Raw genomic sequence first — 16483 nt, forward strand, 5'->3', positions numbered from 1 at the left:
TGAGCAGGGGGCTGAAAAACACCTCCCCTTTGGCTCTAGACACTCTGTTTTTACAGCAAAACTGTTTTAACTCTTTCTACAAACGTGATATGACCATATTAAATCATTATATTTATTATATTATCTTTCCCAAATTAAAACGACGCGGATTTATTTGTCGGACTTCCCCTTTAACAGCGGCCACAGGGCGGGGACACGGATTTGAGGCATCTTCCCAAATACCGGCCACAATGCCTGAAAATTCACTCTTTTATCCTGGTTTTCACACAAAACAAGCGCAAACTAATCTATTATGTTTGACGACACCAGAGATGCATATTATTTTCCATATAATAAAACCCCTTGTGTCTGTAAACCGCCCACAGACGCTGCATGTGCAGAAGAGGCTGATGTTGTCAGCTCCGCCTACAGGTCACTGTTAGCAGGCTGATAGCACAGGCTAGCTCAAACCAAGAAGGTTAGTCAAAAACAAGCCACAGCAATCGTCAAATACGTGATCAAAATGTGTATCGCAGTCTTAGAAAGATTGGTGAGCACATAGCAAACGAGGACAAAGCAGTGAGACCTCAAATAAGTCAAAGGTAAAGTGAGAAAGCTTATGCTAACATGCTAACGGTACATGCTACATGGGAGCTAACTAGTGCGAATCAAAACAAACCGGTGTATCTGTGTATTTAATGTTTGAAACTTAAACTTTGGGCGAGTAATGATAGTAAATAAAACCTTCTCCTATTTTGATAATCTTAGAAGACAGATATTTATGTGTTTGTGTCTTCATTACACCATACCAGGGATTTTGTTTTTACTGTATTAAGTTGTTAATTAGTTTTTCAATTAAAGCTAGTTGAAAACTGAGTAAACTCGAGGCCAGAGCTATACTATACTATACTCCCATATATTATGTTAATCCCATTTCATCTCATATTTTCTGCAGATCCCTGAAGATGGAGGTGAGTTCAGGAGACGTCCCCAGTCCCACTCTGCAGGTGTGTTTTCCTGCGGTCAGAGCCTCGGTCCTGGACAGTCTGAACAGGCAGAGGGAGGAGGGACAGCTCTGTGACCTGTCCATCCACGTACAGGGACAGGTGTTCAAGGCCCACCGCTGTGTCCTCGCCGCATCCTCTCCATATTTCCACGACCAGGTGGGCGCTAAAGCACCAAACAAACCAAAATTACACAGTCCGAATTCATCTGTTTATTTAATATTCAGTCACAGTGCATAAAATAAGATCCAGATTCTTATTTACACCAGAATCTGAAAAATTTATAGCCATTTTCAGTGAAGAAATTTGACAAACTAGGAACTTATGGTGTAACATTAATCAAAGAAGATTAATATAAACTATGAATAAATTAAAGGCATACATTAAAACATGGTAAATAAAAATAGATGAAGCAGTTTGGTAATCATAAATCTACTGGAATTAAGTCAAGTCAACTTTTAAACATGTTTTCAAGCTAGGAAAATAAACAATCTCTAAGTAAACATTGCAACTAGGGCTGGGAAATGAATCCAGTTGTTTTTTAATTCAATCATAATCAGCTGTGATATACTTGGAGTGTGTGTTGTACAGACAATTCTCTGTCAGTAAAAACATGTGGTTTGGATTTTAGAGGAAAAAATTGGTCTGTAATTTGTGTTTAATGACACCGCTAGCTCTAGTTGCAGCTGTGTCACATTTAAATGCATCGCCAATATAGTTCCAGAAACCTTGTGCCTTTTCTGTTGATTTCTATTGATTCTATTGATGCACTTATTTCATACTGAGGACAAACAGTTCAGGTGAAACTGATTTTTACTTAACCCTTGCTTAGAATGTGTTGTCATGAACATGCCCTGGGGGTGTAATGCTAACTTTGTGCTTTAAATAAAGTCTGTCACACATCAAATTAGTCACAAACTAGTATTGTATTGATCACAGGTTCCTGACAATGTGTTGTTTAAATCCACTTTGCATTTTTTTTTCTTGAGTTTTCACTCTCTTAAAACTAACATTGTCAGAATACCCTTATGTGTGCTTTGTGTCACCTTGGTAAATTCTAACCATTCTGCCATACACATACATGTAGAACCCCCCCAGCATGATGTCACTGCATGGTATCACTTTGCGAGTACAGCAGTTCGCTCACAGCGGTTTATGTCTTCATGTTCTGTGTAGGTTTTGCTGAAGAATGTCACCACTGTCTCGTTGCCGTCGGTGATGGACCCTGTGGCCTTTGAGAGCGTTTTAAGCTCTGCCTACACGGGGCAGCTCAGCATCGTCCAGGACGACATCGTCAACTACGTCACGGTGGCCAGTTTTCTACAGATGTGGCACATAGTGGACAAATGCACAGAGATTTTAAAAAGGCCCCGTCCTGCCCCAGATCTACCTCCGGGGGGCGCTGTCTCTCGACAACAGTCTCCCAGCAGCAGTGACTCTTTATATTCAGAGCGAGAGGGAAGAAAGAGGGAGAAAAAGCCTGATGCCCTCCCTCCCTTGGCAACATGGAGACGACCGCAGCAGTTTCCAAGATGGGGGCGCCAAAGATCATCAACGGGGCAGCAGATAGCGGACTCGCAGCTGGAGAACTTGCCTGGGTACAATGACAGCAGTGATTATTCCAGTTGTGAAGAGCCCTGGGTTTCAAGTCAAGCCAAAGCGACTCATACTGTTCCAGATGAGCTTGGCAGTAAAAACCACGGGACACCTCTCAGCGAAGACACAGGAAAGCAGAAATTCAGACTTCAGCAGCGTGGCCCCGAAAGACCTCCAGATAAGAATAGGGAGAATGGGGAGCGTGATGTAACCCAAGAGAGACAGAAGAAAGACAGAAAAGAAACAGAAGGGGAGAAGAGTTCAGGAGATAGTGGAGTGGAGACAAAAGAGGGCATTATACAAGTGGGGCAGTGTGGTAAGTGACCTAGTTTCAAACAAGAAATCCAACTTTGAAACATGTAAATGTGCAGAAATAGAAAAGGTTTTACATTAACAAGTTGAACTAAATCATTTTACACTTTGAGGAAGGGCGCATACTTTCTGTCCAAGGTGACAGACAGTTGTGGCTATGTTTACCTCATGTTACCTAAACAGTCCATATAATCTTGTGAAAATGTGACAGTTTTAATCAATCTTCAAAGTCTTGATTATAGCTGCACTGCGTAACATTTGTAGTAGAGGGTTCGCCACCTGATGTCTCCATGGAAACGTTATTTCTTTGTCCAGAATGTTCCACAGTATAGATTAAACCTACAGTATCTATCACCCATAATGAATGCAGACTAGATGGGTATGCTTAATGTCATACTATGAAATATTCCAGGCAAAGTAGGTAGCAAAGTAGCAAGAAAAAAAAAAATATATATATATATATATAATATATATATATATATATAATAAATAAGTAAAAAAAACTAGCAAAAGTAGGTAGAGACCCTCCAATAGAAAAGTTGCACAATGCACCTTTGCACCTTTAAAGTAAAAATAAGGATGCACATCATCACTTGCTTTTATGGAAAAAAACATATGGCCCTTTGGTTGACTCTGACCGGCCCATTTAAGCTCATTTGGAATTACAAAATAAACATATTTTATATTTTTACCTCATACATCATCTAAAACTGCATTGCTTTTGTTTTAGAGATGTTTTTTAAAGTGAAATTTTTTGTAAGACAACCTCGCTTTTTCATTGCTTAGTCAGAACATAAACTCTTGCCAGTCTTATCAGCACATCAAAAGAATGCTATTTACTGCTTTTTTATAAAGAAATACCATTCATATTATGCAGAATTGAATTTAGCATTTTGACCCGGCCCTCCACAATATTTTCTGTTACTTCTGTGGCCCAATGGAATAAATAATTGCCCACCTCTGTATTCGAGGTTATATAACGCACTTACCACGTATCACAGGCGTCCTTCAATGAGCTGAATTATTATGTAGAAAAATTTGACTTGATTTGCTTGTATAATGTTATTTTTTAATTATCTTAGAAAGTTTGAATCAATCTTGAAGGTCCTGATTAAACAACATTTTAACTTTCTTAGTGTGTAACTTTTCGGCTGAAGGTCCGTCAGCTTTTTTTTTCTGTGGACACGGTCTTGCTCTGCTTCCACAATATGACATCAAACTGATCTATGTTATTTTTATTAAATTGCAGGTGGTTTTACAGCTCAAAAATACTTAAAAAAAATGGTATTTTGACTGAGCGGGGTCGCCTCTCCACAGATCTTTTTGGCCTCCATGGTGATAGAAAGTTTTAATGTCATAGACAAGCAGGTTACAGAAAAGTTACACAATGCACCTCTTTTTTTTTTTTTTTTTTTTTTACATTACTATTGACCTTTTCTGTCTCTGTGTGTTCTTACAGACTTCAACGTTGCTTCAAACGTGAACAAAGCGTCTATTGTAAAAGTGATTCTTGACGACAGCCTTCACAGCGACGCCTCCTCAGATGTCCCCACCCCTGCCCCCCAAACCCAGAACCAGACCCCTCAAAACCAGCCCAGCCCTGCACCTTTAGCACGTCTCCAGTGGCAGATACCTGCTTGGTCCCAACAGACAGCAAGACCCCAAGACACCGAGACTGGTAGAAACAGTGTAAGCAATGAAGAAGACTCAGATATGGGACATTTTGAAGGTAATTACAGTCGGGATACTTTTGATGAGATCGAGAAGGAAAGTGGACAAGTTTCACAGCGTCCGTTAGTGTCTCCAGAGTTTAATCTATCCGGCTCAGACGCGAACTGGCCTTCAACTAGCGCCAACCAAGCTCCTTCTTTGACTCCTACATCCTCGTCCACTTTCCTAGCACCATCATCACCTAGTATGCCCTCCTCTTCTTCTTCTCTGCCCCTCACTGGTGCCCCATTCGCTGGCAAAGTCCACTACTGCCACTGTGGTAAAGCGTACGCCCTGAAAAGCATGAGAGACCGCCACGTTAAAATGCAGCACTTAAACCTGCGTCCATTCGGTTGCCCAGTGTGTAATAAGTCTTTCAAAATGAAGCACCATTTGACGAAGCATCTGAAAACGCACGGGGGTTTACGGCCTTTTGAATGCGGCGTTTGCGGAAAGAAAGTAATCTGGAAAGACAGTTTTCTTAGGCACCAGGCGCGGTGTCAACGGATGGCTTCAAACAGCAACAACTCAAGCACGTCCGCTGAAGATGGGAGTAATTTTGGGTACGGTTTTGAGGAGGGCGAGGGGTTTTTAGCAGCAGGGGGGCAAATAAAGGTAGAAGGGGAGGACTTTCAATCAGAGGAGGCGATAGAGAGACTGCTGGTGTCTAGGATTGTGAATAATTTGCAGACTGAAAATGTGGACACTGGAAGCCATGTTTTCAAAGAAGAGGCCAGTGAGAGCTTTAGTTAAAAATAATTACACCTAAATGTCTTCAATGTAAATTAAGATACATTTTTAAAGGGCCCATATTACACTATTTTCTGATCTGTTTTAATGTTTCCTACTCACAAACAGACCTGGAGTTGTGTTTGTTTCTTTCATACATGTTTAACAAACAAACTCTGCTTATTTAGGCTGAGGGCCTGTTTACATGAGAACGCTTGCGGGAAAAAAGGACAAAATATTTTATCGGAAGTGCCTTTTGTTTAGACAGTGATGGTGTTTTTTTCGGGGCTTAAAAACGCAAAAATCTGAAACCACCCTCCAGAGTGCGTTTCACCATAGCGTTTCTGTCTACACTCCACCGTAGCGTTTCTGTCTACACTGCCCAAGACGCAAAACTCTGGTCAGATCTGCTCACTTATGTCACATACATACAGTACACAGAAACAAACATGTCGGTTCATTTCCATGTGTTGGACTTTCAAGTTGCTTTGGCAGCTCTAATAAACTTACAGGATACATCCCAACAAATGTACAGAATCTGCAGAGATAGTGTTAATGAGCAGAGAAGGATCTGCAATTAACTCTGTCAAATTCTGGATGCATCAGTTTGTCGCGGGTGAGCCAGACGACTATGGATGAGACCTGGGAGAAGCAGTCGATGGTGGGACAACTTTGTGGAAGGAGTAGCTGATGAAAATGCGTAGTGTGAAAACTGATGTATGTCCAAAGATCCCTTGTTGCTTTAAGTACAAGCATATTCATTCGAATTCCACATTTTTTTTGCGTCACCGTATGCATGCAGATTTGCTCCCGAAAAAACTTGTCGAAACGCAGAATAAAAAGTGAAGACGCAACGCCGGAGTTCCTCTCTCAACCATAAAACGACTGTCATCGACATTGTGATTTCATGGGATAATACAGGAAGTGCTCCACTCTGCAGCGTCCCAGCTAGATTAATGAAGCGTACAAGTGGATGTGTACAGCAGCAGTCATCTTTATTTTCTGTATTGCGCACATAACCACTGTAAGAGCTAAAAACAAACAGTGAATTAATAACAATAAAAACAAACAAATTCAACAGTGTAACAGAATAGAGATTTTTCCCCTGTCCAGCCCGGAGCTAAAGTATATGGAAAGACCGTCCATAAAGTTATGCCTTTTTCCCCCACCATGTCTGTCAAAATATATTTGAACAGTTCCTGCCATTACCGGAAGTGACACACTTCACACAGGAAACATTCCAAATAAAACAAATGTCCTTTACAGACTCCTTACTGCTTCACTAGAATAAGTTGGATCTACAAATCTCTACTGAACTAGATGGAAAAGGACCACTTCATGATCCTTTTGAGCTTTGGAGATGTAGACAGACTAATAATAAAAGATTACTCAAACATGTGAATGAAACAAAACACAACTCCAGGTCTGTTTTTGAGGTAACAGCATTTTAACATGGCTTAAAGTTCACAAGAGTCAATTTACTCAAGCTAACATCTTCACTATTTACCATATTAACTTCTCTGTTAGAACGTGTGTGTTTTGCCTAAAATCTTCCACAGAATGGCATTAAACTTACCTCAGTGGAGACTAGCAGGTGATGCCACGACCCCGTTCACAGTAAGAATGCATGCCTATAGTTTAATTAATCTGGAAATGATAAGTTTCAAGCAGTTCTGTGGAACATTCCGAGCAATAACTTCTCTACAGAGACAAGCAGATGGTACACCCCGCCTAAAAAGTTACATATTATATCTTTAAAACTTGGTACAATTGACTGATTTTGCTATGGACCCACCTGCTAAGGGAAGTAAGATATTTATTTTTCTAAGGAGGCCAAATCAAGTTTTGGGGAACTGACTTTTAAATACAGGGCAATGACATAAGCCATTACGGTTTTGCAGTAATTACTTGTACAGTCAAATTGTGCCATATACTAGTATTTGTTATTGTAATGAAGGTCTGGTAAAATGTAGGGATGTAACAATAAGCAAGATATTGTGATATTGTATTGTCAAAAGTCTCACAATAATATTGTGAGCTGTCACAATATATCAAATTACAAATTCTTTTGCTTAAATGCCTTGTTTTATAGTAGCAATAGCCAATAAACAGGGAACTACATGTCCCATGATTCATTTCAGTGCAGACAACATGAAGAAATATGTTTTTTACTTGAGTTCATAAGATTAAGATAGTAATATTTTGCACCAGAATCTTGTCAAGGTATTTTAAAGCAAAAATGTGTCCTATCTCCAATAATATTAGCCTCTCCAAAATATTGCAATAAATATCGTATCATGAGATGCATATTGTGAAAATATTGTATCGAGAGATTTTGATATTGTAATATCCATATATAGAAAAATGTGATCTCTATTTTCTTGTGGTGTTATTACGACCCAGCTCGGCGAGGGTCAGGGAGGTAACAAAAACCAAGATGGAAAAATTGTATTGTAGTAATGTAAGTAATGGTGTTGGCCGTTGGTTTCTGAAACAGGGGGAGGCGGCTGCAGGTGAGGCAGGATTGTCCCGGTGTAGAAGTGCCCACCAATCAGGGACCAAGGTTCTCACCTCTCACAGGAGGGACAGCAAAAGAAATAAAAAAAAAATTAAAACACACAAAACAAGTCAGAGTACTGGAGGCCTGGGGCTGTAACAGTTGTAAATGATTAAAATACATTTGATTTTTTCCTGCCATATTTAGTAAAGTTAAAGTGTTTCTTGACCGTTTTTCTTATTTGCCACTTATATTTTATGAATGTTTAGTCACTTATATGGGAGATTCTGTAGTGCATAATCTTTTTGTCCATCAGATGGTGCTAAATTCAGGTTTCCCACAGTCATGGAAATCCTGGAAAAGTCATGGAAATTGAAAATGTAATTTTCCAGACCTGGAAAAGTCATGAAATTTTGTAAATTCAATGAAAGTTTTGGAAAAGTCATGGAATTTTAGTGTCTCTTTCACGCAACTACACCATTCTGTTAAGTTATCATTAGGCTATTATGATTACTTCAGAACGTCTGTGCCTTTTGTTTAAAAGAGATGACAATAAATGCACTGACTGTATTTTGAATGTTAAAAAACTATAATACCAAACCATAAGGTGAGTGGGAAGGGTTAACATTTCATATTTATCCTTAAAACTATGATCAATTCTACACATGTAGGTGCCGTAAAGTCATGGAAAATTCACTTTGGGTCATGAAAAACCCATGGAAAAGTTTTGAAATTTTGTTAGTGAAAAAGAGTGGAAACCTTGTAAATTAAAGTCTAAGACAAAATAACACTACTGAAACTGGGCCAACAAAGATTCAATGCTGCTGCTGCTGTTGTAAAACTGTTTTCATGAAGTTTGTTTAAAGCTGTCATGGCCTGTATAATGTCAATGTCAAATCATTGTGATTTTTTAACTTCTATCATTTGTGACTTGACATTGAAGTTTTGCTTTTTGCACAAAATGAAAAGCTGATATGGGGGCAATGGTTAAAATCACATAAATAGCAGTAATTTGTGTTTTGGGATCTGTTCTGAATGTATTATTATTATAGAGTACAACGCAACTGTTTGTTACGTAGTGTTACCAGACCAAGTCAATATTTTTGTACATGTGTCTGTAATAATAATAAAAATACATGCGCAAAATACTCAGTGGTGTTTTGGAGACTCCTGTACTAAAGGTAGTTCTCGGAAAGCTGTTTTCCAGATTGTATTGTGCAGGAAAAGTCCGGGATTCTTGGACTAACACAATTTGTCAAACTTTCTCAAATCTGTTTCCAATTTGAGCCAATAATGTCTAATATATTCCACCCAGAGACCATGATAAGTAGATAATGTGTTTCATTTACTTGTACTTTATTTATTTGTACATATTTAGAGTCGAGAACAGTCTCATAGTACTCACTGAATCTGGAACTTTTGAATCCATTCGTTCATTCGTTTTTCAATATAAAATAAAAAATAAGAAAACTAATAAACAACTGTTTTCTTCATTATTTGTCTTCAAAACCAAAATGAAAAAAAAAAAAAAAAACAGAAAATGATTCTTTTTTTCAGCTTCTGATTTTGTGTTTAGATGACTAATGGAAAAAGCGCATAAAGGCTGTTTCTCGTTTCCGTGACTTAAACAGCACTGTCGGACTGAACCAGGACTAAACCAGGACTAGACCAGGACTGAACCAGGACTGAACCAGGACTGAACCAGGACTGAACCAGGACTGAACCAGGAGTGTGGGATGGGCCCGGAGGTGTGTCCATATAGACTGTCGGGTGATCAGGACTGAAACTGGGACCAGACCAGGACTGAGACCAGTTTAGTCCTGGTTCAGTCCTGTTTTAGTCCTGGTTTAGTCCTGTTTTAGTCTTATTCTATTCCTGTTTTAGACCTGGTTCAGTCCGGGTTCAGTCCTGGTTCAGTCCTGCTTTCACTCCTGTTTTAGTCTTGGGTTAGTCCTGGTTCAGTCCAGGTTTAGTCCTGTTTTAGTCTTGGGTTAGTCCTGGTTTAGTCCTGGTTCAGTCCTGGTTCAGTCCTGTTTTAGTACTGGTTTAGTCCTGGTTTAGTCCTGGTTCAGTCCCGTTTTAGTACTGGTTTAGTCCTGGTTTAGTCCTGGTTCAGTCCTGTTTTAGTCTTGGGTTAGTCCTGGTTTAGTCCTGGTTCAGTCCTGTTTTAGTACTGGTTTAGTCCTGTTTTAGACCTGGTTCAGTCCTGGTTTCAGTCCTGGTTTTAGTCCTGTTTTAGTCTTGGGTTAGTCCTGGTTTAGTCCTGGTTCAGTCCTGGTTCAGTCCTGGTTCAGTCCTGTTTTAGTACTGGTTTAGTCCTGGTTCAGTCCTAGTTCCGTCCTGGTTTACACCTGGTTTAGAACTGGTTCAGTCCTGGTTTAGACCTGATTTAGACTTGGTTCAGTCCTGGTTCAGTCTGGCATCACAGTTTATATCATGGAAACAGGAAATGGCCATTGTCCGTTTTCTCCATTGTTCATTTAAACACAAAATTGGAAACTGTATCAATAATGAAAAGCATATAAATAAATAAAATAAGTTATAAAAATGCAAAAGAAACTCTCCATTTTAAAAGTTATTGCAAACCAACGAGGGCAGTGTCTTCAGTCAGAATCACATCCCCAGGGAGTGTTGGCGACATCAATAGAATGAAATAAAATACTAAAATTATGAATAATCCACTTTTTATTACAGGCTCCATTTGTGGCTGGTCAGTTTGACTTTTGCCTTCAGCATCTCAACATTTACACACCAGTTTTGATTGGGTTTAATCCTGTAAATCAGGCGGGAAAGTAAGAAAATAAAATAAAATAATCAAGAATCATTACAAAGTGCATACAGTATTGAGTCATTAAATAATAACTTTTGACAGGAAAATGAGTTTAGTTTTAGCTAAATTGTATGAGTCTAATTATTTTGGTGTAATATGATTAAAGACAGGGGTGGGCAGTTTAGTTTTTTTTTTTTTTTTTTTTTTTCCATGGGGGGCCAAAATTCTTAACTCAGTTCTGCATAATATTGATTGTATTTCTTTATAAAAAGCAGTAAATAGCATTGTTTTGACGTGCTGGTAAGACTGGTAAGAGTATATGTTATGACTAAGCAATAAAAAAGTGTGGCTGCCTTACAAAAAAATGTCACAAAAAAAAAAACAAAAACACCTCTAAAATGCAAAAGCAATGCAGCTTTAGTCCATGCATGAGGTAAAATATGTTTAATTTGTAATTCCAAAATATCTTTAACGAGCCGGTCAGAGTATTTAAATTTAATTAATTATATGACGTACTGAATTTACATTTGCCGCAGAATTTGCCGCAGAATTTTCTTCACCTGGCAAGCTCAAGGTCAGTGACAGTAGTGCAGTTAAAGACAGCAAAATGGCGAGTGTTAAAGTACAAAAAGTTGACAGAGCGTGCCGAGTTTTCAAAGAACACTGGACGACCGATTATTTTTTTGTTCAGTGTAAAGAGCGTGCAGTTTTTCTGACATGTAAAGAAAGTGTGACGGTTTTCAAAGAATATAATCTGCGTCATCGGGGTCAAACAATTCTGTTATACGGCTGACCCGACCCCGACCCCCATCACAGTCAGGAGCGATAATTTGGCCCCCAGAGAAAAAACGTTTGGTGACCCCTGAGTTACATAATGCACCTTTACTGAATGCAACTTGTCTCTCTGCAAGAAACTAATCTGCAGGACGTAAGCTCTACTGTAACACTTCAACACCTAATTTGAAACCATATTTTATTTAATCATTATAACTTATTTGTTTCTGAAAAGTTTAGTATTTTCCACCTCTGATCTCTTTGCAGCGCTGTGTTAGAACACCAGGGGGCCTCGTTGTTCAGAATTTCCCTTGGCATTAATTAAACCTCTGTACGTTCTGAAAAAGGCCTTGTGAATCCGCAGATGTACTGTTAATGAATGAATGATGACGTCCAATGCACCCAAACGCATTCACGCACACATGCAAACACATTTACATTTCAATAGAGGAAGAGACGCTTTTGGCAAACCGAGAAATAACAACAAAGACACAAAGTACAGAAGTAATTATATACAGTCGGGTATACAGATTCAAAGTGGGTCAGGGGAGCTATAGTGCAGCATACAGAGCAGAGAAGTGGGTTCATGTGTTTTCAGGGTCCTGTGTTGCTCTCGATATGTACTGTACTTCTCCATTAAAGCTCTTTAAGAGGTTTTCTCTGGGCCTCTTTTAGACCTGTTTTTCTATCCTACTTGCTGCTGTTTCAGACCTGGTTTATACCTGGTTTTGACAAGGTTTAGACCTGGTTTTGACAAGGTTTAGACCTGGTTTTGACCTAATTTAGACAAATTTTTGGTCTAATTATGACCTGGTTAAATGATTATGTTGTTTGAGTTTATGCAGGCCTTCTTTATTAGATCTGCTTTAGTCAGGATTTAGTTTTGGTCTATTTCTGGTGGTTTAGACCTGAATTTGACTGAGTTTAGTCCTGGTTTAGACCTGGTTTTGACTTAGTTTAGACCTGGTTACCTGGGTATGATATGGTTTAGATCTGGTTTTGGTGTGGTTTACACTTGGTTTAGATCTGGTTTAGACCCGGTTTAGACCCGGTTTAGACCTGGTTTAGCCCTGGTTTAGACCAACTTTAGACCTAGTTTAGACTTGGTTTAGACCTGTTTTTGACCTGGTTAAATCATTATGTTGTTTGAGTTTATGCAGGCCTTCTTTATTAGGTCTGCTTTTGTCTGGATTTAGTTTTGGTCTATTTCTTGTGATTTAGACCTGAATTTGACCCAGTTTAGTCCTGGTTTAGTCCTGGTTTAGGCCTGGTTTAGACCTGGTTTAGACCTGGTTTAGACCTGGTTTTGACTTAGTTTAGACCTGGTTACCTGGGTATGATATGGTTTAGATCTGGTTTTGGTGTGGTTTACACTTGGTTTAGACCTGGTTTAGATCTGGTTTTGACCTGGTTTAGACCTGGTTTAGCCCTGGTTTAGACCAACTTTAGACCTAGTTTAGACTTGGTTTAGACCTGGTTTTGACTTAATTTAAACCTATTTTTGACCTGGTTAAATCATGTTGTTTGAGTTTATGCAGGCCTTCTTTATTAGGTCTGCTTTAGTCTGGATTTAGTTTTGGTCTATTTCTAGTGATTTAGACCTGAATTTGACCCAGTTTAGTCCTGGTTTGGACCTGGTTTAAACCTGGTTTAAACCTGGTTTTGACCAGATTTTGACCAGATTTTGACTTAGTTTAGACCTGGTTATCTGGGTATGATCTGGTTTGCACTTGGTTTAGACCTGGTTTAGATTAACTTTACACCTGGTGTTGACCTGGTTTAGACCTGGTTTAGACCTGGTTTAGACTAATTTTTGACCAACTTTTGATCAACTTTTGACATAGTTTAGATTTAGTTTAGACCTGGTTTTGACCCAGTTCAGACTTGGTTTAGACCTGATACAAACTTGAAAAAACTGAGGCACTGGTGTAGGTCACATGTTCACAGTGGGCTGGCTCACAGTTTCCTGGTGCATGATGGGACGTGTAGGCTGAATAGATTTTAGTTACAAATTATTTAAGATAAGATGTAATACAAGATATAAATAGTACAATTCCCAACAACCAATACATAGAAAGATACATAGTCTAAAAATTTATATAGTGCAAAAATTCAAAGGTGCTACAGATACAACAAGTATAATTTGTATAACATATTATAAGGCTAGTCTTAAACAGTTTTATTGAGACAGGAATAGATTGCACATTTAAAGCTTGTAGTTTTAAAGGAGGGAGAGAAATCGAACTCTCCATTGTGTCCTGGAAACTGGGTGGCCTGAGAGTGTAGATCCAGTAGGACTCTCTCTGTAGTAGTTTTTTCAGTCTAATCTCCTCGCCTTATTGTTTCTTTAATATGTTCAATTGCACAGATTTTTACTTTGTGGCCATAGGATACAGGGAGTTGCAGGTCCTTATAGCCTGTTTTTGTTCAGCCAGTCTGTTTTTTAGTTTGCGTTTTGTTTGGCCTATGTAAAAACAACCACATGGGCATTCGAATCTGTATACTAAATAAGTGATATATTCTGTTTTCGAGTCGGTATACTCACTGCGCGTATGGAAAGCTCTAGTTCAGATGTTATAATTCTGTCACGTCATCGTTAATCAATCCTTTTTTGGAATATGTTTCTACAAATTTCAACCCAGTGAATACTTTAATTTGTTCATGTTTTATGTGTAAATAGGGGCAGGGGAGTTGATAAGGGGGGACAAATGGGTCTGTTGTCTTGGTCTCATGGATTTATTTTATTTAGGCCCAGAATTGGAACCTCTGCCTATTAATTAATATTAGCGAGGGGCCCATGTGAGTCTTCTTGCTCCCGGGTCCCCAAATTTCTGTTGACGGGCCTCAGTAGGGGGCTCAAAACAAATAAAACAAATAAAATGTTATAAATATCCCAAAGGCTGGCTATAGCACTAAGTTTTATCCTTGTCAACTTGTCTCATTTGTAGTATTGCAGTGTATAATGATGGTGCTTATGTTTATAAAATGAGCCTGAACTTTGTATTCCCCCTTGTAGTGTTCTCCAGTGATCGATGCAGTTTATGGCGCGTAATAAAAACACACTTTAGCTCCAGGGACATTTAGAAGATGCATTTTGCGAATGTGTTTTGCAAATGATGAACCATTTTAAGATGAAGCATTTGTGTGTATAAAATGACGCCTCATCACACATTATCCACTCAGTGTTCTTGTGTGTGTGCACCATGTTACTGAATATGTTTATGAATAACAATCCTTTATAACAGATGGTCCAAAGCCCAAACATGGTCCAAGAGGTTCGATCTAAAATTTAAAGTTATTATGACAAGTCAGATTAACCTTTCACTGAAATGTCTGTGTAATCCCTCAGTCGACCGTGGCAAATAAAAATTCAATTCTGTCAACTGGGCAAAGGTTTTAGACAGACGATGTTTTGCAGCTTATCCAAGTGGCTTCAGTTTCAAGTCAGATTGCTGCTGGACACTTTGTGGTTTAGACCTGGTTTAGACTTGATTTAGATCAACTTTAGACCTTATTTTCACCAGATTTACACTTAGTTTAGACCCAGTTTAGACCTGGTTTAGACTTGGATTAGGCCAACTTTAGACCTGATTTTGACCTAGTTTAGACTTTGGTTTAGACCTGGTTTAGACTTGGTTTAAACCTGGTTTAGACTTGGTTTAAACCTGGTTTCGACGTGGTTTAGGCCAATTTTAGACCTAGTTTAGACCTGATTTAGACCTGGTTTAGACCTGATTTAGACTTGGTTTAGACCAACTTTAGACTTGGTTTAGACTTGGTTTAGACCTGGTTTAGACCTAGTTTAGACCTGGTTTAGACTTGGTTTAGAACAACTTTAGACCTGGTTTAGTCCTGGTTTAGACTTGGTTCAGACCAACTTTAGACCTGGTTTTCACCTGGTTTAGATCTGGTTTAAACCCGATTTAGACCTGGTTTAGACTTGGTTTAGACTAACTTTAAACCTGGTTTTGGCCTGGTTTAGACTTGGTTTAGACCTGGTTTAGAGCTGGTTTAAACCCAGTTTAGGCCTGGTTTTGACCTAGTTTAAACGTAGTTTAGATCTGGTTTTGGTTTAGACCAACTTCAGACCTGATTTAGACTTGGTTTAGGCCTGGTTTTTATCAACTTTAGACCTGGCTTTAGATTGACCCTTTCACTAAATTAATCCCTAAGTCTTCTAGGTATGATCCATAACAAAAATGTAAATTCTGAATTGTAAATGCAATGATCTTCAGTGTGTTTAAGTAAAATAAATAGTCTATTCTAAACTGTCATAGACACTTTAAACTAAAACGTTTATTTACACTATTTGCAGAAACACAAGACAACAGATCAATTTGAACAAACTTTAATAGCTCCCATTGACAACGTACAATATATTTCTCATTAGACTGGACAGACACACAAACTCCTCAGTCACATTTGTTTCTCTACATAAAACACGTAATTAAACAAATCCATGAAGACGTAGATACAGTATATGCTACAAACAGTGCTGGTCATTACACATAAAATAACACTATTAAACTCACTTCCTTTCTTTTCTTAACTCATGCAATCTTTACTTTTTCTTATCTTTGAGCCTTTTATACCAACTTTCCCTCTCACCTTCAACTTTACCACAATAAAAATCACATTTGGATCACGTAAATGCTAGAGAGTTACGCCAGCACTACATGCTAAGTGCTAACTGGGGTTTTAGCTTAGCTGCACATGAAGAATCGTCAGTATTTTTAAGATTTTGGTCATTTATAGTGCAATTAAAGGGCATTTATATTCTTAAGTACTGTACAATATAGATTATAGATAGTAGAAGATAGTATTAAATGTAAAAGTTGATCAAATTAGTGTTGGCTACTTTATATGTGGTAGTGTAAAGGGAAGCCATGCAGTGAGTTAGGTTAATTTCTATATTATTTATGTACAAAATATCCAGACAAAATTATTCCTGAACTGACATAGGCCCACATAGCACCTTAAGACAATTTTTTTTACTTATTTAAAACATTTCACAACCTGGAAACAACTGTAACCATAGCAACAGTGACACAAAAATAGCCCATTTGACGTTTGCATCGTTAATTTAATGTATTATCAACGTACAGTAAATAG

The 16483-nt window shown here is 38.4% G+C and overlaps 1 protein-coding gene across 1 annotated transcript; it reads left to right on the top strand.

Annotated features, from left to right (window-relative positions):
- The first annotated feature begins 189 nt into the window (after positions 1-189).
- zbtb22a (zinc finger and BTB domain containing 22a) lies at positions 190-8975 on the top strand. Its single transcript, XM_020934428.2, has 4 exons — positions 190-581; positions 935-1142; positions 2160-2895; positions 4351-8975. The coding sequence occupies exons 2-4, from the start codon at positions 945-947 to the stop codon at positions 5352-5354; spliced, it is 1938 nt and encodes a 645-aa protein (XP_020790087.1). The 5' UTR covers positions 190-581; positions 935-944; the 3' UTR covers positions 5355-8975.
- Positions 8976-16483: the final 7508 nt, after the last annotated feature.

Source organism: Boleophthalmus pectinirostris, unplaced genomic scaffold (genome assembly GCF_026225935.1).
Source record: "Boleophthalmus pectinirostris isolate CB_2022bp ecotype Guang Dong unplaced genomic scaffold, ASM2622593v1 HiC_scaffold_21, whole genome shotgun sequence".
Lineage (NCBI taxonomy): Eukaryota > Metazoa > Chordata > Actinopteri > Gobiiformes > Gobiidae > Boleophthalmus > Boleophthalmus pectinirostris.

Coding starts and splice junctions, on each gene's coding strand:
- zbtb22a (XM_020934428.2), top strand. CDS start 945: ATGGAGGTGAGTTCAGGAGACGTCCCCAGTCCCACTCTGCAGGTGTGT. Junction 1,143..2,159: donor CTCCATATTTCCACGACCAG/GTGGGCGCTAAA, acceptor TGTTCTGTGTAG/GTTTTGCTGAAGAATGTCAC. Junction 2,896..4,350: donor TATACAAGTGGGGCAGTGTG/GTAAGTGACCTA, acceptor GTGTTCTTACAG/ACTTCAACGTTGCTTCAAAC.